We start from the raw sequence: 24,020 nt of genomic DNA on the forward strand, positions 1-24,020 counted from the left end.
TAAGAAAATATAAACAGAATACCTGCATATTACAAGAGCATGAGATCACCATACCACTTCTCATAACTTTTGGGGAGTGGGAGATGGGCAAAGTAGAAGAAACATAGCCATCAACAGTGCACTGGAGCTGAGGGGACAGAATCTGGAACAGTCAAGGCTAGACACCCCCTTGAAACCATAACGGGAAAAAATTTTTTAAAATCAATTAACAATTTAGAACTGAAAAGCTACACACACACACCTTGGGTGCTGGGAAAAAAATAAGCAAAGAAAAAAAAAACTGAAAAGCTAGACTAATGCACTCTCCCTTGAGATGCAAAGTGTGTCAAGTTCCTGGGCAAGAAACCCAAGTGACAAAGAGCCTTGGGATTGCAACTCTCAACATGCTGTAAACAAATTCATCGAATTAATCAGTGATTTAAGATAAGAGCACACAGCCTCAAAAGGAGGACATGGAGGGGAAGCAGTGCAGCGCTAGCAGCTCTTACTGTTTTGGATGTACGTTGCACAACTGTTCACTGACCTTTCGCTTGCTGTTCATTGAGGCCACTCCTGTGCTCGGCAAAGCTTTCAGGTGTCAGTACAGCTACGGAGCTCATTGTCGATATCCCACGTACACGAGGTCCGGGTATGCCACTGACAGACAAACAAACATGGCATAATATAGATACCTTTCTCACATTTCACCATTAGAACACAAATCATTAAATGCAGATTACTGAAGAATCAAAGCGCGCAAAGCATTGGATTTGACTACATCTTACTTCAATTCCTCCAGAAATTTGAAAATTACACACAGCTTTTGTTTCAATCACACTTGCTGTATTTTGATCTTCCAGTGTTAAAGCATTCTAACATATAGGAACTGGGGAAGGGGTAAAAGCAAAAACAAAAAGGCACACAGCTGCTAATTCCAAAAAGTGTAACTATTAACAGAGGACTTAAATCAGCAACATTCTTTCCTTGGAAGCAAGTGGAAGGGTGACCTCAAATCTTTAAAATTATAAAGAGAAGCTCATAGAAGGCAAGAAATGAGAGAAAACATTTAGCTCCAGTAACAGCCCAAACCAGGGCAATCTTAAGAAAAGCCTGTTGGAAACTCAAGCAGAGCATAAAAATCACTGGTCAGGTTGGGCCAAGTGGCCTGCTTCCATGCTCTAAATTCTATGATGACTTATTTTGCTTAGTCTGTTGAAAAAAAGTGTAATGTGGGTCCTCAAGACTGGGCAAAACTGGCATTCTTCGTTACAAACCTAGTCAATGACAAACACAAAACATTTCATCTGAAACAATTGGAGATCTAGTGTCCAAACCAGTGATAATTTGATCCAGAAAGAAAGGATAATTGTCATATTCTTGAAAATGAGGCCTTTGAGGATGTTTCTGAAGCATTTCCTTTGTCTTTCTGTTGTTCACTTGCCCTGTCAAAGCTCAGAGTAGAACATTTATTTTGGGAGTCTCATTTTTAGGCACACAGATGAGATGGCCAACCCAGCAGCGCTGATAAAGCTTGGTTAATGCTGGGGTTATTGGCTCAATAAAAAACTCTCAGGTGAGTGTTTATCAGATTAATGGAGTTACAGCGCCTTGCAGAGATGGCAATGGTGGTACTTCTCCTGAGTTGAGGAATCTGCTGTACATAATTCATTTGAGCCATATGGAGGATGGATGTCAGTATTGCTCTATAGATCATGAACTCCATGCTGGGTTCAGGTTCTGATTTTTTTTAACACCCTCTTTCTCAAGTGACTAAAAGGCAATGCTGGAACTCTGCAGCAAGATCTGCTGTCCTGCTGTGTGCATAAACTTTGAGCACAAGTTGTAAAATAATTCTGAAAATTAATGCTGCTTGTGCAACACAGCAGTACACCCATCAATACCTTCTCAGTGAAGCCTGGTCCTCCAATCATCTTGGACATTCTTACCATTGGACCAAGGCCTTGTTCTGTCAAGCCTGTATGTTGTCATGTGCTGTGCAACTGTCAGGCCATGTTAAAATAGTCAGTCATGATTTGGAGGTGCTGGTGTTAGACTGGGGTGTACAAAGTTTAAAAAGTCTCACCACTTGAAGGAGCAGCACTCCGAAAGCTAGTGGTTCCAATTACTGCTGCTTGTGCAACACAGGTGGACTATAACCAGGTGTTGTGTGACTTTTAACCATGTTAAAATGATTCACATACAGGCAACTTGCATCCCGCAAAACTACACTTTCAGAGCCTGGAATACTGAAACAACAGCTGACTGGAATGGCGTACTGCTGTCATTGCTGAGGATCTTGGGGCATCTTGATACTGTGACCCTAAGCGAGACCTGGTAAGCAGCACAAGAAAAAAAAAGGTGGTAGTTACAAGTTTCTTCTGCAAAAGCAAATCAGAAGGATGGAGTTGGCTTTGCTGTTAAAAAGCAAATCAGTTGGCCATCTCAGAGACTCACCCCTTGCAGGATAAACAAAGGCAACATGACTTTGAGCTCACTCTTGCCCAGAACCAGTGTTCTACAGTTTTCAGTCCACTCAAAACCAGAAGCTACAGACTAGCTGAGCAATAAATTTTACACCAGCCTCAGGAAGACCCTGGATGGGTCCAACCTGGGGACTTCAATGTCAGAGCTGAAAAAGACGACAAACATGTGGGAGATATAAACCAAAATCGGTCAATGTGATAAAGAATAAATCACCTGACAAATTGCCAAGAACATTGAGGCAATTAATTCATCACTTCAGTGAAGTTACATTTACAAGTCTAGCTAGCTGAACGTTCCTTTGTTAACAGGTCCAAAGCTGCTCTCTCTGCCCTGCGTGGCCTCCTCTCCACTCATGCACAATCCCCATACACAGCCTCTGCCTGCAGTCAGCCAACTCTGCCATAAAACTTTCCTTGAGAACAACTAGCCTCCCTCCCATACACGTGAAGCCACCCCTTCTGCCATGCTGCCTTCCCACATGCAGCAATGCTTCTCCTTTTTCCTAGGCACAGCTGCTCCCTCACCTCTACATCCATCCTCCCCTAACTTATTGCACACAGCCCAAGTTACCAAAAAAAAAAGAAACTTTTATATGGAGACTGCCAGTCAGTGGAGCTAAGTAAATACAGGAGTGCAGCAGGAACCTTGAAACATAAAAAGGCAACTGGTAGTGAATGTATAATGTGTGAATAGTGGATGTATCCATCAAGTAAAAAAGAAACGCGTCATCTGCAGACAAAAGAGGAAGCATGAAAACTTAAGATTGTTACTGCCCTCTGATGGGTTAAATCACAAAAAATGATTTTATGGCAGAGACCAAGTCTGCTGACTAGATTGGTGACAAATTCAAAACACAAGATGGGAGGACAAAAAAAAACAAGTCTCACCCTCTCAATTCTTGAAAATATCCAACCATTGATGAATTACTTAACAATAAAACGAACAATGACTGATCAAGAACTGTAACATAGCTGAACACATAACTAGGGCAACAAACCTGTTACAAACTAACATCCTGGTTTCAAGAAAATCCACTGAGGTAACAACCAAATCTAATATATATGCCAGATCAACCAATGGGAGAAGTGTGTGTGTGTGTGTGTGTGTGTGTGTGTGCGCGCGCGCGCGTGGGGTCCTTTAGGTGCTCAAGTTAGGTGGATTGGCCATTGTTCAGGCGAGATGGATTAGCCACGAGAGATACAGGAATAGGGTAGAGGTGTGGGTCTAGGTAGGATGCTCTGCTGACAGTTGGTGTGGATCAAGAGGCCAAATGACTTGCTTCCACACTATAAAAGGATTCTATGATTTACTAACAAATTGCCCTGATTATTTTGCCTTAAATGAGGAAATATCAAAAAAGTTTTTGAAAAATTGGGTCAATTTAAAACAAAAACTTCTGCAATTTTTCAACCTGAGAGATTTTCAAAAATGTGCTGTCTGAACACTGAAAAAGGCGACTGCAATTGAAGTTCTTAAAAAAAAATGGCAACAAGTGTCAGCTTACTTGAGAAATGCAGTAGCTGGAGAGCTGGATAACAGTTAACTGCAAGTATACAATGCTGCTGCCGCCAAAAAAACATTTGCAAGGGAAATTTTTATTCAACAAATTTCGTAATTTTGTCCCATGAATTTTTTTTTCGAAAAAGCCCAATTTCTTGACACCTTTCAAGTCAGTGGGTCAATTTTCATGAATTCACCAGCATAAAGTAGAGAGAAAAAAAAAACTTAGAATGGACAAATAGGTAATTCACACACACACAGAAGGTGGCAGCACAACATTAGAGGTTAAAACAGCCAAGGGTGTTCATTTACACAAGATACTTGTGATTTGGACCAAAGGGTATTTAAAAATGATGCATGGCCATTAAACAAGTTAGGGAACTTTGGTGAAGGTCCATAAAGCCTGTGGATTATAGAAGAAATGAAAGCCAGAGGGGAAAAAAAAAGGCAAGTTCATCTGTTGCAGGCCTAAGGATAAAAAGATTTAATTTATGGGAAGAGTGTCAAATTCAACTAAGCATGAGAAAAAACAACTTTGGGACGCAGGACAATGTGTTCAGAAAGATCTAAAGTAGGAAGAAATGTATTTCTATCATGTCTGTTAAAAAGATGCTCTAAGGGTTTTACTGTGTTTTTTTTTAAAAAGTCACCTTGTGAAGTGCTATTCCTGTTATATGGAAAACAAATCAATGAATAAAAGGAAAAAGTAATCCAAGACTCACCAGCTAAATGGTCAGTTGCCGGAAAGTCCGTCCTATAAATGGATTCCTGCCCACGTCAGCCTGCCAGCTTTTTGATCTGTAAGACAGCAAATTAGGAAAAAGGGCCTCATTAAAAACAGTTTCTGGCAACCAGTGCAATTAAAATAGAAGCCAAAAAAAACCCTCTTCCGAAGGGACCAAGCCACCATAACCTGAGTGCAATTTTAAAAGTCTCAACTTTGCCTCCATGCAAATTAATTTTATTTACCAAGGCCATAGTACTTCCTGTTCCATTATAAGTTTCACATACTGCAACTACTTGCAGTTATGCCAGAAACCATATTCTAATCCCATGACACTACATACAGCAAAGAGCCACACATTTAATGACTAGCCTACAAAAAAGGGAGAAAATACTTAAATCTAGCCAATAGCATACATTTCTCCAGAAACACCTACATGCATAATGCCACAGGTAATTCACCATTCCAAATTTCAAAGTCAGACTTACAGACGCTCATACTTACGAATGCACCCCCAAAATAGTGTAACAATTTTAAAATCAGACATGCGAATATTTCTTGTACTATATTGCCCTACATGGTGTCCAGACTTGTGAATGGACTCAAAACAGAACCCATGTACAACGTGGGGACTGCCTGTCCTGGAAACATTGAAAACCCTGAAATAGTCAAGCTTTAGAAATACATGTGGCTCTAGCTTATTAGCGTTTAAAGTTTGCAGCTGTTGGAGTGGTTCTTTAACTTATGCAAGACTTGAGATTTAACATTTCAGGGTCTGGAACCACACTGGCTATGACAGGAAATGTGACAGAATAGAACAAGAGGACCTGCAAAGCTTATTTCAACAACAGGAACAGATTGCTGCACCTTTAAGTCCCAGGCGCTGAGTTGAGATTCCTGCCAACCAGTGGCCAGTTGCTTATTAGAACAGAGTTGTGTCATTAATGACCTTATTAACTGCAATTCTTTCCTATTTACACCATTCAGAAGAAAACGAGCAGCAAGATGTTTTTGATAATGGAAACCACAGCAAGTACTAGATGACTTCAGCACACTGCTTGCTCTTAAAAAAGGAGCTCAAGGCATGCTCCACATGCAACAGTCATTTGCACATCAGGTATACAGACATTGGTATCTGACAAGTGCATCTAAAAATCCTCATGGCATATCTTTGATCCACTTACAGAACACTTTTGCACTTCAATGCTGAACCTGAAGGCATGATAACACCATCACGTACTGTTGTAGCAAGGACACTTTACGCTCAGGGATATGAACCCAGCTCAGGGGCTGAACTAGGCTGCAACTTCAGGCTATTACTTGCTCTTACCTAAAAAAAAGACCTAGTTCCCAATTGTTTGATAAACTCCCCATCCAGCAATGCTCCAAAACTAGAGAAATCAGTTTCTGCTAAAACATATCAACAAGGCAGAAAAGCAGAAGATAGCAATCATCTGTTTTTGTGAAGGTTTCCATGTCATCAGTGGCAAATTAGAGGGCATGCTCTCAGGTTAACTCCAGGGTCCTCTCCCGAAGGCTAGTTATATAGGACATGATACTAACGAGTAAACTAAAAGTTGTCAATTCAAAGTCCAACTATACACCAAATAAATCTTTTATTTTTGCGTAAATCCATGTCACGGGAACAAAAAGGGTTCAAAAAAGTCAAGCTTGCCCATTTGAAAACTCAGCACACTGAAGATATAGTCAGCTAGTCTCATCTGAAAAAGTGCTAATAAAAAAGGGTCCAAAAGGGTGAACAGGCAACCATTAACATGTATCACTACAACTTCTTGAACCATCTACTGATCCACAACATAGCACTTCACAGCTCATTCTGCTTTTCTATTCAGAGATAGTTTCCCTTTATTTCAGATACTCAAAGTGTTTCATTCATCTGTTTGATGCAACATCCACTCATTCTCTTATCAAAAAGAGAAACTGACATACTTCAGACCCATACAACCCAAACTGCTACGGTAGTTTGTTTTACTAATCTCTTTCAGAGGCAGCCTACCAAAGCCTTCACAGAGAAAAAAATCTTAGTTCCTGGTTAAGTTGTAAGGTTTACCATTTTGGTAAATGTTCAATATAGTCAGCAAATCTGAAGACACTGGATTTTCTCAGGCAGCTGTTAAAACAGTTTTGCCAGTCTCAATCATAACTCTCATACACATTATGTGTTAATAAATCTTTCATCAGACAGTGCTTTTCACAGTTAAAATTACCTATTGTCTTAACAAATAACTGATCCTAAATCCCTGATGCAAATTGTGCAACATGCAAGAAAAAGAGGAGATTAATGCTAGAGGTTGGCAGCAGTGAGTTACTCACTGCAGCAGGCCACTGACTCTGTCTGCACCACTACTCACTAGGAAAGATGCAGAAACAATATTAATTCACTGAAAGCATGCAGCTGTGGGTCTGCAGTTAACTATTCAACATCTTGTCACAATGACCTGTTTAAAACGTCAGTTGAGAGGTCATCTGATTAATCCTGGGATTTCAGTGTGCCAGCAGCATTTACATTTTTTTAGGAAGATAGCACCATAATTAATAAGCTTAGTGGGACAGAGTAGAAGGTATTAGAAATAAAAGTTTGTGTTAGTGCATTCATACTGACAGTTTAGAGACAGGAGTTGACAATAACAGTGCTAGCAGTTCAAAACTTCATCCACAATTTGAATACCTAATTCAAGCCTTTGCTACAGTACTGAGGGACTGCTGGAGATGCCACTTTGCACACTTAAAACTCCTTTCTGTCCTTGCATCCAGACATAATACTGGGGATTTTCCTTTGACACAAAATTGGGCTTTGCTCCCAGTGCCACTATTAACCAGATACAGAGCATAACAGAAATTTTAAAAGTTTTTAAATTTATGCATGGTCAATGTCTGATAACCTTACCGACGTAAATAGATATTTGATCAGGTAGGTCAGCACCAACATCAAGATAAGTAGCTTACAGATTCAACAACTGGTTACTGAAAAGAACAAAGAATGGTTGAGGTAGTGGAGTGCAGTTATTATTAAGAGCAGAAAGTCAATACCATCAAGAGGTAAGAACAAAAATCAATGTGCAGCAGTCAGTGAAAACAGCTCCATTTTCATTACCCATACTACACACATTACCAAGAGTCATTTAACCTAAAAAAGTAGTCAGCTATTAAAAATTATTGTACCTCTTAGGTTCCCATCATCCAACAATACTAATGATCTTGTTCTCTTCAAGCAATGCAATAAATATTCACTATTAGTGCTGGCACACCTTTCTGGTACCAGCTGGAATCTACTGTTCATGTCAGTTATAGCCCCAACTCGTTTTGGCTCATGGAAGTGGTCACGTTCTGACTGGACAAAGCAGAACTGCAAGGTCAAGGCAGATCGATACCAAAACCAAGTGTACAGACCAGCTGCCAACTCAGCACACCACTTATATCTCATGCACAAAGGCAGATCAAGGGCTTCCTGCTGCAGACTCTGACTACATGAAACACAGCATACAAGATAGTTCAACGTGGTAGAGGAGTATCCTTGGGCTGGAGGGGAATATTTTATGAACTGGTGTTGCCCCATATTTGGCCACAGTTCAAAATAAAATAAGCTAAAGTGAACAATTTCCTGCAATGTACACCAAAATGGAATACGGACTCCTCCTCCCATTACCTTCTATAATCTTGGCTAATGTGTCACAAAAGCAGCACTTGAAACCCAAATATTAAAAATGATCAGTGTCAGTTTTGATTGGTCAATTTGTACAGATCAGAGTCAGAGGCCAAATTTACATAATATAGATTCAAACCTTGCTCTGCTTTATAAATCAGGCTTGTGTATTGTTGCAGCAATTTGCTACTTGGAAAATAGTCATTCTCCTGAAGCTCTAACCAACTTTTGCCCTTCAAAAGAAGGTATAAAAATGTATCAAGCTAGTAATTTATCTGACATATTGGTAGGATCATGCACTGCATAAAGTGGTTACCAAATCTAAATTTAAAAAATGCAATTCATTAACTGAAGCTCTTAAAAGGACAGCTCAAGCAGTTTATACAGCAATCTGTGTGCTAAGTTTGTTTGTTCTTCATTTTTCCATTGTATTAGAGAAAAGGAACAGAACTATCATGTGAGATGCAGGGTGGCAGGAAGTTTATATGGGGTATAAAAAGTAGCACAAACCAGGTGGACAGCAAAGCCTGTTTGAACTGCCAATTTAATAAACACCCACAGCTGCAATTAGATAATTTAAAGTCTCAAAAAAAACACAAATGCAGTCAGGTCACAAAGAAACAAACTGTTTGTTACATTTAGATTAAAATTTTAGAAATCCAAAGAAATTGATGTTAAGGCAAATATTGTTAAAACTCCAAAAGTATCCAAAAGACACGTGACAGTGGGTTTTGCACAGAAGTGCTGTCATCCCTGACCGACAATCTGTTACCTTGAAAATGGTTCTACAAAAAACTTGATGACTAGTGTTTCCTGCAGAGAGCCTAGTGTACAGTTTTGGGCATCCTGGTCTAGGATAACGTACAAGAACTGAAATAAATAGAACTGGGCATCTGACTTGAAAAAAAAAGGCTATTGGTTGTAAGGTTACTCAAGTGGGTAGAAGAGAACACTACAGTGTAGAGATGACATTAGTCCTGTTCAAGAGCAGACTTTAATATAAACATATGCTCCGGATCAAAATAGCCGAAGTGATATTGTCTTAAAAGATAAACTGTAGAGGAATAACACAGGCATTAGGGAACAGGCAAAACAGGAATTTGTCTTGGACTCTGCATCGGTACTAGAGAGAGAGCAGTTGGGTTGGTGTGGCCTGTGTGTATACGTGTGTAGTAGGAATTAGAACCAGACAGAGTAGTCATGATAAAATGTCAAAGCTTCAACCTCTACCTGAATAGATGCAGCAATTCTCAAAAAATAAAAGCGAGGTATAAATACAAGTGAGTGTGTGATTTCTGAGCTATTTCAGAGACTTGGTCACAGGGTGACCAAAACTGGGAACTGAATATTCTAGAGTATTTGATCTTCCAAAAGACGACGCAAAATGGACCAAAAAAAGAGTTACTGTAGTTTTGTTAATAAAGGAAAGCATCAGTGCAATGGCAAATAGTGATAGAGATGCAATAATGATGTGGAAAACAGTTTGGGTGGAAGAGACAAATAGCAATGGGGAAAAGTCACAGGTGGAAACAGATTAGAGGGCCCTGAAGAGTTGCCTTACTGTGGGACAAAGTGTAAGTTAATAGTGGAGGCCTGCAAAGGCAGTATAATCCTGTGATTTTAATCAGCACAAATCAATCACACCAGATAGCAAGGGTGACACGGAAGACTAATTTCTAGAGAGCATTAGAACGTTTAACATAGGAGCTAAATATGTTTTGTAAGCAGTGCTGCCAAGCAGGCACTCAGAGGGTATGTGCACACTGACTGGTGTGTCAACACTGTTTACAGCATTGACTTCAGGTTCCAAGAATCATTGCCATGTTCCACTGGTGGGAGAAATCTCAAAACAAGGGGTCATAGTCACAATTTTTAAAAAAGGCGGTGATTTAAAAACTGAGATGGAAAGGAATTTCTTCTCCTCAGGGTACCAACCACCTGAAATTCTAGATTAGAGTGTTGAAAGAGTGTGGATCACCGGTAGGTACATAGAGGTAGGCAGATTTTTTGAAATTTCAGAGTTAAGGCCTGGGGCAACTCAACCATGACCTTGGTAAATGGCAGGGCAGGCTTAGGGGCCCAAATGATCATCTCTTGCTCCTATTCATGTTCTTCTTTGACAAGCTTGATTGGTGGAACAGAACAAAAAGGATCAATTCCACCCCCATGTTACATGGGGAGGTGATAAGTGAAATGCACCTGGGAGAATGTAGTCCTCAAAATGGTCACTAGAGTCCCAGTCATTGTATGACATGAACATCTTCCAGAAGGTACAGCAGTGAGTATGGTGTAAAGTTGCCCGAACAAATTGAAGCATGGCAAGGCTTCTGGCTTTGATATTTTTTCACTCCTATTATTTCGCTGCTACGTTTACAATTAAGAGGGCGGTAAAAGTCTGAAATAAAAACCGAAGTTCTAAAGTACTTCTTCCTTTTGTTGGACTGCTGACGAATACTTAACAGTTGGAATAAGAACAGTGAATTTAGTAGGCATCTGACAGCGGCTTCATCTTACCATGAAGTTACAAGAGAACAAGATCACACGAAACTTCCCATGATGAAGGATACCGACTCATTGTTATAATCACAGCAGGACATCACATGCTGCCAGATCTGAGTTAAGACAGGGAGTTTCAGGTTTATGGCCTTTCATTGGGAATTCAGTGAGCATTTGGTGCAATACAAGACACAGGGAATAGAAAGAAGCAGGAGCTATCAGGCAACAGGAAGCGATTAGAGTCTATTGGAAGCACCTTAATGTGGTGGTAACTGCCACGTCCAGAACGCAAATTAAAATTAAGGGTGCTTTTTGGAAATGAGTTTGCAACAACTAGTATTCACTTATTTGAAATTTACTTTTGGCTTTGCTGGATGTAATATGTTATGTATTTGAACATGATACAAAGAGGTTATCAAGATCTAGATTGATACTGAGCTACATGAAGAATATCAGTACAATTGAACATAAGGATTGAAGGGCTAAAATTTGAAAAGAAACAGGTAGATCTATTCACCAAAGGTTTGAACATTTTAGGGCTGCACTGCTGGACATAGTGCCACTGTTGAATGAAGAAATTCAAATGTGCAAGAAAAACACCTGTAAGAGGCAGGTGGTGGTGTTTCAAATCTCTTGGCCTCACCAACAAGGTGAAGACTTTTAAAATGGTGGTGTTGCCTGACTGGCAGCTAAATATGGAACAGAAGCCATAGGATGTTAATGCACATTCTGACAAGATTTAAACAAACTCCCCAGGTCAGCGAACTGATTTCAGTTGTGAACACGGGAGGTGACTCAACAATAGCTCCAGGTTTCATTCCTGATGAAGGCCTTCGCCCAAAATGGCACTTTTCCTGCTCCTCAGATGCTGCCCGACCTGCTGTGCTTTTCTTGCACCATTCTAATCTTGACTGGTCTCCAGCATCTGCAGTCCTCACTTTTGCCTAATAGCTCCAGAAATCATAAGCCATCATGTTTGGATAACAGACTTGTAAATTTTGCTTTACATTGCTTGAAGTGAATTCAGGGCTGATTTTGACATATCCCAGTCTTGACTGTCACACAGATGAAGGATGCTTGTCTTAGTTATGCAAATTTCTATCAAAACAGCAGCTGGCATAGCAAGGTCACAAAAAAAAGTGATACATATTTGCACTAAAGATGATTCAATAACCAAAATGGTACAGATTTGTGATGTGTTGAGAATATTTCTTGGTTTACCCTTAACTTGAATGATTTTTTTTCTAAAAAACCAAAATCAAACCCACCTCACCTTCTTAACTTCATCAAAGTGAGGTCACTTGTGGGAAATGCATTATTCCATTTGTGCACTATAAAATCTCAACAGGTGGAAAGAAAAATGGACCCACGATTGTATATTTATGGGATAAAACAATACCAAGACATAGAAGAATGCAATGAAATCTATTATTACATAAAGCCAAGTGGCAAATAGTTGCCCCATTTCAACTTTCTTAAAGAAAGGCCTTTAGCACAGCAGTGTCAGTATACCTTCATGTCTATAGAGGAACTTGAATCCACAACCTTTCTAATCTCAGTAGTGTCTATGTTGCCAGCTGATACTTGAAGAACTACCTCCCGACTGATTATATGAGCTTCGTCAGTGAAGCAGTTTCAGAATTCAACCTCACATCACGAGTGCAGTTAGAAATTGGACAAAAAAAATGGAAAGCAGCCAGCATGCACTGAATATATCGCAGGACTTGAAATAAAACTAGGTTGAAGAATTTGTATTGTATTGTTTACCTGAAGAGAGACAGTGGTGTTAAGGCAATGTCGTAGGACAAGTTATCCAGAGGCTCGAGCAAATTCTCTGGGACTAGAGATTTAAAACCTTCTTGAATTCAATTAATAAATCCTGGAATCTAAACACTGCTCCCAGTCATGATTACCATGACAAGCATGAATTGTAACTGAAAACCCATCTGATTCACAAATATCTTTCGAGAAAGGAAATCTGTGACCATTACCAAGTGTGACCACACAAGGGCAGATCCACAGAAGTTTGGTTGACTCTAAACTGAGTAAAAAGTGAGGTCTGCAGATGCTGGAGATCACAGTTGAAAATGTGTTGCTGGTTAAAGCACAGCAGGTTAGGCAGCATCCAAGGAACAGGAAATTCGACGTTTCGGGCCAGAGCCCTTCATCAGGAATGAGGAGAGTGTGCCAGGCAGGCTAAGATAAAAGGTAGGGAGGAGGGGCGATGGAGATGTGATAGGTGGAAGGAGGTCAAGGTGAGGGTGATAGGCCGGAGTGGAGTGGGGGCGGAGAGGTCAGGAAGAAGATTGCAGGTTAGCAGGGCGGTGCTGAGTTGAGGGAACCGACTCAGACAAGGTGGGGGGAGGGGACTGCAAGAGGGAGATTGTTTCGTGCGGGTGATGGCGGTGGGTCCTGCAAGAGGGAGATTGTTTCGTGCGAGTGGCGACGGTGGGACTGCAAACTGACCTAGCAAAGTGATCGATCCAACAGCAGTTAGGAAATGGGTGACAAACACTGATCTAGTAGGCTATACACACATTCCATAACATTTTTCAAAAATTACATAATTAACAAAATCAAAATCGTAAATTTCACTGAATAGGAAGAATTAATGTTTCAGAATCTTTTACCAAATCTACTTGCCATGCTAAAAACTTAATGGTAACCACATAAGGATTGGCAACACTAATTACAGATAAAACACCAGGCAAGTTTCAAAATTGAAAGCAGGTGGAAGCAGCTTGCAGCGATTCCAGGGTTGGGAAAGCACAGGCAGGCACATCAGCAACATGAAAAAGCTGTAGAAACCACACATGGCAAGAACGGCTGGTAACAATACAGCTGCTGAGAACAGGATTGCACAACAGCCCCTAGGAGAACATGAGGACTGCAGACACTGGAGTTGAGTCAAAAAAGTGTAGCGCTGGAAAATCGCAGGTCAGACAGCATCAGAAAAGTAGGAGTGTGAACATTTCGAGCTTAAGCTCTTCATCAGGAGAGGTTGGGGTGAGGTAGCTTGAAAGGCAATAGGTAGATGCAGGGAAAATTATGATAGCTTGGAGGAAAGGAAGATAGGTAGAACAGTGCCAAGTGGGAGCGTTTGATCTGGGGTGTGGTGGTGGGGTGGGGAGGAGATTAAGAAACTGGAGAAGTTGACAAGTGTAGTAAATATGAGGTGCTGCATTTTGGGGAAAGCAAATTTAGCAGGACTTGTACACTTAATGATAAGGTCATAGAGAGTGTTGCTGAACAAAGAGACCTTGGAGTGTAGGTTCATTGCTCCTTGAAAATACAGTTACAGGTAGATAGGATAGTGAAAGTGGTGTTTGGTATGCTTTCCTTTACTGGTCAGAGTATTGAGTACATGAGTTGGAAAGGTCAAGTTGCAGCTGTCCAGGTCATTGGTGAGGCCACTGTTGGAATAGTGTGTACAATTCTAGTCTCTTTCCTATTGGAAAGATGTTGTGAAACTTGAAAGGGTTCAACAAAGATTTGCAAGGATGTTGCCAGGGTTGGAGGATTTGAGCTAGAGAGAGACGTTGATTAGCCTCAGGCTGTTTTCCCTGGAGCATCAGAGGCTGAGGGGTGACCTTAGAGGTTTATAAAATCATGAGGGTCATGGATAAGGCTAAATAGACGAAGTCCTTTCCCAGAACTCGAGGGCATAGGTTTAGGGCGAGATAGGGAAAGATATAACAGAGACCTAAGGGGCACCTTTTCACGCAGAGGGTGGTACGTGCATGGAATGAGCTGCCAGAGGAAGTGGGAGGGTGGTACAAATGCAACATTTAAGAGCCATTTGGATGGGTATGAATAGGAAGGGTTTGGAGGGACATGGGTCAGGTGCTGACAGGTGAGATTAGATTGGGTTGGGAGATCTGATTGGCATGGAAGATCTGGTTGGCATGGATGAGTTGGACTGAAGGATCTGTTTCCATGCTGTACATCTGTGACTGATGCCATGTGGTTGGAGGGTCTATGGCTGAACTGGCTTGGATTTACCAGTGGTGGTGGTCTCCTCTACATTGGGAGACAGGATGCCAACTCGCAGAATGTTTCAGGGACCATTTCTGACACACTCACCCAAAACAACCCAACCATTCTGTGGCTAACTTCAACTCCCCTCGCACCACCAAGGACAATGCCTCCTGCATTGCCAAATCCTAGCCACTCAACACCTGGAGGAAGAATGCCTCACCTGCTGTCTTGGAACCCTCCAAATCACACAGCATCAATGTCTACTTCACCCTCTTAACTGCACCCCCACCACCTATCCACATTCCTGTGGAAGAGTTTCTGTCTGAAATGTCATTCTTCTCCTCAGATGCTGCCTGATATGCTGTGCTTTGCCAACACCACACTGGTTGACTGAGGTAAAGATAAGATCGGTTTCCACAATCTGCCAGCAGTCTGTTCGGAGTAAAGTTTAACTGCAGCAACTACATCAATAAGCACCACAAAAAGCTTACAAGGGGAACAAATTCTCTTAGGAAATAGATATGGAGAGGAAATCCAGAGGAAGAGAGCTGGTTAGCTTTTCAAATTTTAGTTTTGCCCAGTGTGACAAATGAAAAACAAGCAGGGCAGTCTCTATCTGGAGTTAAAAACAGAGCTATCAACTTCAAATAACACAGTTAGTCTCTTGACTAATCAGTAAGCAAAGGCATCAAGTTCACTTCAATTCTCCACAACTTTTCAGCTACTTGCCCAAAACACAAGCCAATGATCCGTTGAGCATGATCAAAAGCAGAATCAGGTCCCTTCTACATCCATTACTCAAACATGCACTGTGTGGCAGGAGCTCTAGGATAACCTATCCTTACTTCTGTAGCTGCTTTACCTTGATCACCTCTGATCTAGCACCACTTGATGGAAGTGCAGCACACAACACCAAAAGGTCAAGTTCACCAAATTAAAAAAAAGCACACAACACTGCAACTGGAAGCAATGTATGGATCAGTTAGATTGCCAACAGAGCCATACAAAATGCGGTTATGAAAGTTACAATAATCACACAGGATAGGAGACCATTCTATCATGCCTGTCGCAACTTTGAAAAACACCTTCAAATCCTGTGTGACTCTCCCCACAGCCCTGTAGTTATTTTCCCTTCAAGGTGTATATTCTAATCAATTCTGGTTTCAAAATGACAATCAAATCTGCTTTCAGTACATTTTCAAGCCATGCACCCCAGATTACAAACACTGCACAACAAGCTTTTCAAGTTATCCTGAATTTTTTTTTAAATTCAGTCATCTTAAAACTCTCCCACCTGGATTACTGATTCGTCTGCACTTAAAGCAGTTCCTAGTGTTTTTTCTTCTAATTAATTCCTCACTTAAAACTCCCTTTCACCTTCCAAGGTGAGGAACTCCTGCAATGCCAAATGACGTTTGGGATAAGCTTTGATGGCAAGGTCATCCAAATTGCACTTGAGAAAAGGTGATGGTTGTTCACATTACTGAAGTCTCTCACCCTGGACATCCTTGTAGTCAGTCAATCTCACATCTCAAAAAGAAACAATCACCCTTCCTCCAGCTGAAGCTTACACTCTTTGGCAAAATAACAAGTGTTCTTGCTGGTATTCTTTGATCTCCTGCATCACACCAGGTTATTTTTCTTTAGAGCCTAAACTAAGCATATCAACACACTCTGCCACTTGAGATTCACACATTTAGTTACACACAAGACTGAAGTTTTTTTGGAGAAAAATAACCATCAACTTACCCTCAATTAATTAATCACCAAAGAAAGTTGTTAAAAAAGTTACAAAGTGCAGAACAGTCATGCCCTATTTCATGCCCATGTAGCATTGTTGGATTTGGGAGATGATAACGACAATTAAACCGTATCAAATTGTCAAAACAGCAACAACTTGTCTTGCTGTAAAAGATGACTCAACATCACATGGAGACAGCCCTTTCACAAGAAGGTCTAGCACAAACTTACAGCTCAAATTGAGGAGGTACAAGCTTAATACTCATTTCAGAGAAAGAGACACCAATGCCTTCAGTCTGGTCAAGTCTAAGTTTGACTCAGCCATCAGCAATCTCACTCCAGTCAGAAGATTCAGTTTCCCCTTCCCCTACCTCTTCCTCACCTTAGATAATTTAAGAGCCCATTAAAAGGAATGCAAACTAATCAAATTGGGAAAAATGTATTTGATGAATAGATTAAAAAAAATACTATGGGTGATTTGGTGAGAAGGTTCAAAGGCTCTTGCGGCACAGAGTGTCTCCCCTGCTGGGTCAAAAGGTCTGGGTTCAAATCCCACCTGCAACAGGGATGTATAACATCTTAAGATCGATCAATTCAAAAATATTAAAAGATTAGCGTTCAAGCCTCACTTGTCTAGAAGTGAAGCTCATCCTCAGAAATGAATAAGTGCCAGCAATATCTGCCTGTTCTGGTGGATACAAAAGACAACATCTTTCAAACAAACAGTCAGAGGGTTTCCAGCAAATATTTATTCCCGAAACAGCACAGATCAACTGGAGCTTCCAACTATTTGTACATTTGTATTAATTAACTGCCATGCATACCTGGAAAATATTTACTGATAGCTACTTAAGCAATAGGAGGAGACCACAGCCCTTCAAGCCAGCCTCAGCATTCTACAATTGTATACTTCCACCACCTCAAATCTTGCCAGCTCAGCACAGACCTGACATTTCAAAAATCTTTGTCGTCATCAGCTTCCACAGATCCGAGTGGAGAATTACCAAGTGAACAGTCACTGCACTCTCAGATCAAGTATTCCTTCACGTTAAGGGGAGTGCCCCCCTTATTCTGTAACTACGCATCCTGGTTCACGATTTTCCCCACTAGTGTCAACATTTTAATATCTGCTCTGTCAAACCCCCTCAGAATCTTGCAGGTTTCATTAAAAAAAATCACTGCTCTTAACTCTAATGAATAAAGGCCTAACTTGCGTAGCCATCCTTGATACGTCAACCCTTTCTGATGAACAGTTATTATATGAATACAATTCCTTGCTTTGTGGCCTTTATCTCCACTTAGTGGATAGCAATTAAATAACTCCACTGACATGACAGTGTGGCCAGCAGGAACAAAAATACTTCACTGAGGTTAGAATAGGTGTCTGTTCTAATGAGAACTATCTCCCGAACACATTTTGCTCCCAAGCTTAAGTATTAAAAATCAGCATTTAAAAACTGATTAGCATAAAGATGGTAACTGAATTACAACCTCTCCCTCAGGCTTAGCACAAGCCAGAACTGCACCAGAAATATTCAGAGTTATATCTAACAACATATCTTTTACCTAAATCAATGATTGCAAAGATTTTCCCAAGCACTTGCCCACAGGTACAAATTGCACACCTTTAAAACAACACAGATCAAGAGTGTAATTGTTGTAGTTCAAATTTAGGAATGCTGTTCAGCTCAATACACCAAACTGCCTTTCAAAGGAAATGAAGCAGCAAAATCTTCACTGTTACTGTTTTGTTTAAGCACATTTGGAAAGTCTCACAGGTTTCAGGTGTGCAAAATAAAGATTTCAACTGATTAGGTGCAAGTCAGCAAAACCAAAGTTAACTTTTAGTCAAAACTCAGACAAAAGGGCACTTCAAAGATTTAAAAAATTTCATGCTGATATTAACAGCGAGCATACTCTAGGTATGGGATTCTTCATTCAACTTTAAATAACATATGTGAGGGAGAGCGGCACTGTTAGCAGTGCCTTTTTGTTTGCCAATGTGTTGTTAAACCAAGGTAGCACCTGATCCTGGCAGAAGTAAACAGTCTCACAGCACAACTTTGAATAGGAGTAGGAGGGGGTACTCCCTGGAGTCTGAAGGACAAATTCATTAACTAACATCATAAACATTTGGTCATTATCTCTGTCACACTCAGATTGTCTGCTGCTTCTTTCACCACCGAGGAACATTTCATTACAGTGTGACACACGAGACTACTGATGGCATTGATGAAAGGGCAGTTCATTTCAAGACGCAGTCACCAATGCTCTAGCAGCTGACCCCCACAGTTAACTTTTGGGAGGGTGGCACAAATAGACAAATGCTAAACCTACCTAACATCCAATTACCTCAGGTGGACAACAGTCAATCGCAAGACCCCAGACTAATTGCTCCTTTTCCAATCCCAAAGCAGAGGGTAAAAAAAACCAAAAATATATAGTCTGGCTGACAGTAGATAGAAGGAAGTGAGGAGTGCAGATGTTGGAGATCAAGAGTCAAAAGTGTGGTGCTGGAAAAGTACATCATTTGAGGAGCATGAGAGTCACCGTTTCAATGAAGAGATTATGCTTGCTACAGTGACTCTCCTGCTCCTTGGATGCTGCCTGAATGGCTGCGCTCTTCCAGTACCACATTTTTTGACAGGAGATAGACTCAAATGTCATAAAAATATGTAAACAAAGCTGCCACTCTTTCACTAATAACTATCCAATAATCAAAAAGTGCTCAATCTGAAGCTCCCACGCTCGTGTTGTTTCCCCCTTCAGTCGAAGCAAAACACAGACACCGTATAGTTTTACATCCATCTTTATTCCAGGCCTTGGCAGGAGAGAGAGAATGACCACCCATGTGCACAGGGACACGAGTTCTCAGTCTTCTCTCTCGAACAACAGTTTCTTAAATGAATTTAGTTATTTTACAGGGAGGAGCACCCAGATAAGGCAATATACTGCGACAAACAGCAAGTGTCAATAGCAAAGATTAATCCATCTGCTGTTACACAATTAATACTTTTCACCTTGCTAAACTGACCTTGCACACTGAATGCTTGCAATATTATTAAATGGCTCCACATAATGAATGCTTTTCCACCTTGTTAATCCTTTGCCTCCAGCACCCCATTGTTAACTGAAAGTTCTCATCTGAACTGAGCCATGCTCAGCTGAACCTCTTCACAAAACGAGAAACTTAACCCTTTCCCTACCTGCTTATACCCTATACACATCTCAACACCACAGACTTGTGACCACATTAAAGGTTTGCAGAACAGGTGGAAAGCAAAAATGTAACATCAGTAAATCACAGAAGCTGTAGCACTTGGCCATGCAAGGATCCAATAAGGATTGACACTATGAACGATGCTCCAAAAAAGTCAAAACAAAGTTTGGATTGATATTTGTGAAAAGGAAAACACAGCAACAAGTATCGAACAGCAATAGACATTTAAAAATTTAGCTAATGCAGTACAGGTGTTCTAACATTTACAATCCTGATAAACTTGCAATTCAAGTGCAGTTGCGCACTAAAAATGAGACATGACAGATGGAGGGAATGGTATCGGGATCCAAGCTGAACCAACTCAAGTGCTTCCCCATGAATTCCATTCCTCTCCTAGTCACCGTCTCAAGCTGAACCAGCCCATTCCAAGCTAGAGTGCTTATTTTAAAGTTGAGCTCCCAATCCCTCATTGCCACTTCTGTGACATCATCCACCTCCATCCTTGCATTACCATCTACTATTCAAACTCTAATCAATGTTCTTTCTAGCTCTAGGCTGAACTGCCAATGCTTTCCTTGCCAACCTTCAATTTCTCACTAATAAAGTCATCCAAAGTTTGTGCCCCTTCATCCACCCCATTCATTCATCATCCTGGTGCTTGCTGCCTACAGTAGTTTGAATAAAGTCTCACGCTAGGAAAAAAAAGTACAGCAAGTCAGGCAGCAAGGAGCAGGAGCATCGATATTTTGATTAGGACCCTAGTCCTGATGAAGGATCCTGTCTGAAACACTCACTCTCCTGCTGCTCGGATACAGTCTAACCTCCAGCCATCATGATCCTACACTCTAGAAATTGCTCCTCAAGGCTCTCCACCTCACTCTTGGAAGAAGTTCCTCAAAACCTTGTTTTGTCCAAGCTTTTAGTCATTTAGACTTGTTTGGCACAGTTTCAATTTTTGTCCAATTAATTATAAGAAGCCTAATGATAGTTTAAAAAGGTAATGACACCTAATTGCAGTTTATGAAGCACCTTATCAATTTTATTGTTGAAGGCGAAGCCTTCTCTTTTTTGTAAATACATTAAGCACAAATGGGCATTTTCATGAGGAAATGGCCCAAGATCCAATATAGTGTAGACAATTAGTAGAGGTGATCAAAAGGCATGACTGAATGTCTAGGTCATAAAGTGAAATGTGACCATGAATGTCTGAGGTATAGTTACTGATGAGTTTAAAGGAGAAGCTAGGTTAAGTACAATAAAAAAATACAGTGAAGGGTTAGATAATGGGGAAGGGGGGGGGGGGGTGAAATGAGGGTGGTGCTGAAGGCCTTTCAGCACTGTTAATTCAGTGGTTACAGAATGCAGACCAAAAGAAAAAAGATGCAGGGTTTTCACGGAGTCAGCTTCAAGCATGATATAACATTGGAAAACAAGAAAAAGCTTCAAAAGACTCATGAAGATGGCTTTAAGAGATGAGGCTTGCAGTTCAGTTACTGGTTGGCAAGGAGAAATCAGTTGTATAGTATGTATTTTTTTTTAAAACCCAGGCTGATGCAATAAAATGGTCCATTTGCTTTTCTGAACATGTCAGGCACATTATACATCAAACACTGTTCCAACATGCAACAAGATTTCACTTTAGAAAGTAAAATATCCACTTGCGTTGATTGAAGATTTGGCAGAAATCTGAACATACATGTCAACTATCACATCCAGACCATCAAATGCGAAAGAATTTAACTGCGCAGAGTTGAACATGTAAGCCATGACATATGCCTTCCCTTAGTCACTCATTCTGACAGATCTAATAACCAGTGTCAAAAACAAAAAATTAACTCAAAACAGCATACTGCCATATTAACTCAAGTGATTTAAGTTTCATTCACATTAGGTCTAAATTTATTTTTAAAAAATAGTCAACTAATGGTTAACTACAATGCTTGTAGTCAAAGTCAAGACTAACAGGGTCTCATTCCTGATAAAAAGGCTTTTGCTTGAAACATCAATTCTGCTGCTCCTTGGATGCTGCCTGATCAGCTGTGCTTTTCCAGCACCACACTCGAATACTGGAAGGGCTATGGTTTTGGTGGCAGGGGCAGGGGTGGAACAGGAGTTAGAACACTGCTAATTCGACACTCCGATATCTTTTTTTTAAAAAGTTACGCCAGTTTATTAAAATACCAGTCCTTTCTAACAAAAAAAGGTTGATCAGCTGATCCACATGAATATTGAAATAGAAATCTTTACCAAAAATGCATTCTGGGTTCCACATGTACACTACTGATGACAAACTCATCTGATCGCATAAGTAATTAGAAGTTAAGTTAGAAACACAAATACCCAGCCTAACCCCATCATCAATCCAAAAAATTATTTACTGGTCAGTTGCAACTGTGAAGTGAATGAATACACACTGAATAAAACACCTTATTCAATTTAAAAGAGCAATGGGTATAAAGACAGGCAGTGCCAACTCAGCAACTCGTGGCCTATTTAATTAACATCTTCACACAGACATTATGTGCTGCAATGACTGATAATAGGCAAATTGCACATAAAGTAGGAACTTGAGTAGAAACAAAGAAGCAAACAAATAAAAGGTTGAGACTTTTTCAAAAAAAAAGTCTCATCTCTCTACAGCTTCAGAAAGTGTCAACGTCACCAGAAAAGCTGATAGAGGGCAAAAGATTAAAAGGAAAAACCCAAAAGTTTTTGGAGAGAAAAAAAACACATTGGAGAAGAGGCTACACAGCAGAGGTCACATATTGTAGGGAAAAAGGACTTATTGGTGGGTTCGAATTTGCCCAGCTGCTAATATCCCAGACCTGTTCTGGGTTATTCCACGTAGCATACTCCATTACATAATCACCTTTGTCTGTCCAGCAAGGAAAGCCAAGAAGCTCCTAAACTTCTTTGCTTCACAAGGACGACACGATCGCCAGCCCCGAAGGCGATGGGAATGGAGTAGCGCAACCCAGCATTTTGGATGGTAATGCATTCCTTTTTAAAAGGGAGAGGGCAAGAAAACTAAAACTTTGGGCAAGGCGGGGGGGGGAAACTTGAGTGAAAAACTTCTGAGCAGGAGTTTGTGCGCACGCGCGGTGCTGACACGTCGCCGCTTACCCCTGCGGCGCTCGCGCAGAGACAGAGGGAGAGGGGTTGGCCGCTCGCGCTCCGGGGCCAGCCCCAACAGCACAACGGCGGGGGGGGGGGGGCCTCGGGGTCAGGACAGCCCGGGGCTCCACACGGGCCTTCCCCCACCCAGGGAGAGTGGGAACGTGGGGGGTTGGGGAAACAAGCCCGCTTTTACCTCACCACCACCACCAACCGGCCGAGGATGCCGCAAAGGGCCCACACCGCTCTGCAATGGGGGGGGGGGGGGGGGTTGAAGAGGGGGAAAAAAAACGCCTTGAAGCTCCACTAACGCTCTCCCCACCCCCAGGTTGGTGGGTGTCAGGCGGAGCAAGACAAGACTAGGAAAAAAGGAATTTTGTTTTCGTTTCGTCCCCCCCCTCCTTCAATATCATCAACAGGAGATTGACTGGTGAGCTGCTGCAACGCACCTCCTTGCCCCCCCCACACCTTTTTTTCATAAAAATACACCCGTCCCCGCGGACACCGGTGTGGCGAACGGTTGGGCCCTGCTCCGGGAACTCACCGGGTGGTGGTGTCCTCGCAGCCCTCTCGGATAGAGAAGCTCCCGAACTCCAGAGTGAGTCGGCCAGCGAGGCCGGCCGCTTATAATCCGAGCAGCCCTCCAATCAGAGGCTGACACGTCAGAGCGGGGGGCAGGTCCTGGATCCTGGTGTCGGGTGTTGAAGATGGGGCTAGGGCTGGGGGTTAGGGCTAGGTGGCTAAGGGGTGCAATGGCTAAGGAGCCTTAGAGTGGACACTTTTGTTGAGAGGTTATTGGACACCTCTAGGGCAGGTGAGTCTGGGACCCAAGCCTCCTGGCTCAGAGATGGGGTCATGACCATTATGCCAGGGGTAGCAGAAAGAAGAGAGAGAGAACAGTTCTGTAGGTATGGTTGGGGAAGCATTCTCAGGTCCCAGAACAGGACAACTCCGATTAGTTATAAATAAAGACAATTTGCTGGAAAAGCTCAGCACCATCTGTGCAGAGAAATCAGATATAACATTTCTGGTCAGAAGTGAGGAAAGGGTAGCAGACCCTTCTCACCACTGATGCTGCCAGACCTGCTGAGCTTTTTCCTGCTGTGAAGCGGAAGGTGGGA

The 24,020-nt window shown here is 41.5% G+C and overlaps 1 protein-coding gene across 1 annotated transcript in view; it reads right to left on the minus strand.

The window, feature by feature from the left end:
• hdlbpa (high density lipoprotein binding protein a) overlaps positions 1 to 23,517 on the minus strand; it is a 79,597-nt gene extending 56,080 nt beyond the window's left edge. The window contains exons 1-3 of the mRNA XM_060835009.1: positions 23,444 to 23,517; positions 4,686 to 4,761; positions 524 to 636 (exon numbers count right to left, since the gene is read on the minus strand). Of these exons, the coding sequence (XP_060690992.1) occupies positions 524 to 599 (76 nt within the window). The 5' untranslated portion in view covers positions 600 to 636; positions 4,686 to 4,761; positions 23,444 to 23,517. The remainder of the gene's footprint in view (positions 1 to 523; positions 637 to 4,685; positions 4,762 to 23,443) is intronic.
• Positions 23,518 to 24,020: the final 503 nt, after the last annotated feature.

The sequence above is a fragment of the Hemiscyllium ocellatum genome, chromosome 13, assembly GCF_020745735.1.
Source record: "Hemiscyllium ocellatum isolate sHemOce1 chromosome 13, sHemOce1.pat.X.cur, whole genome shotgun sequence".
NCBI classification, from domain to species: Eukaryota; Metazoa; Chordata; class Chondrichthyes; order Orectolobiformes; family Hemiscylliidae; genus Hemiscyllium; species Hemiscyllium ocellatum.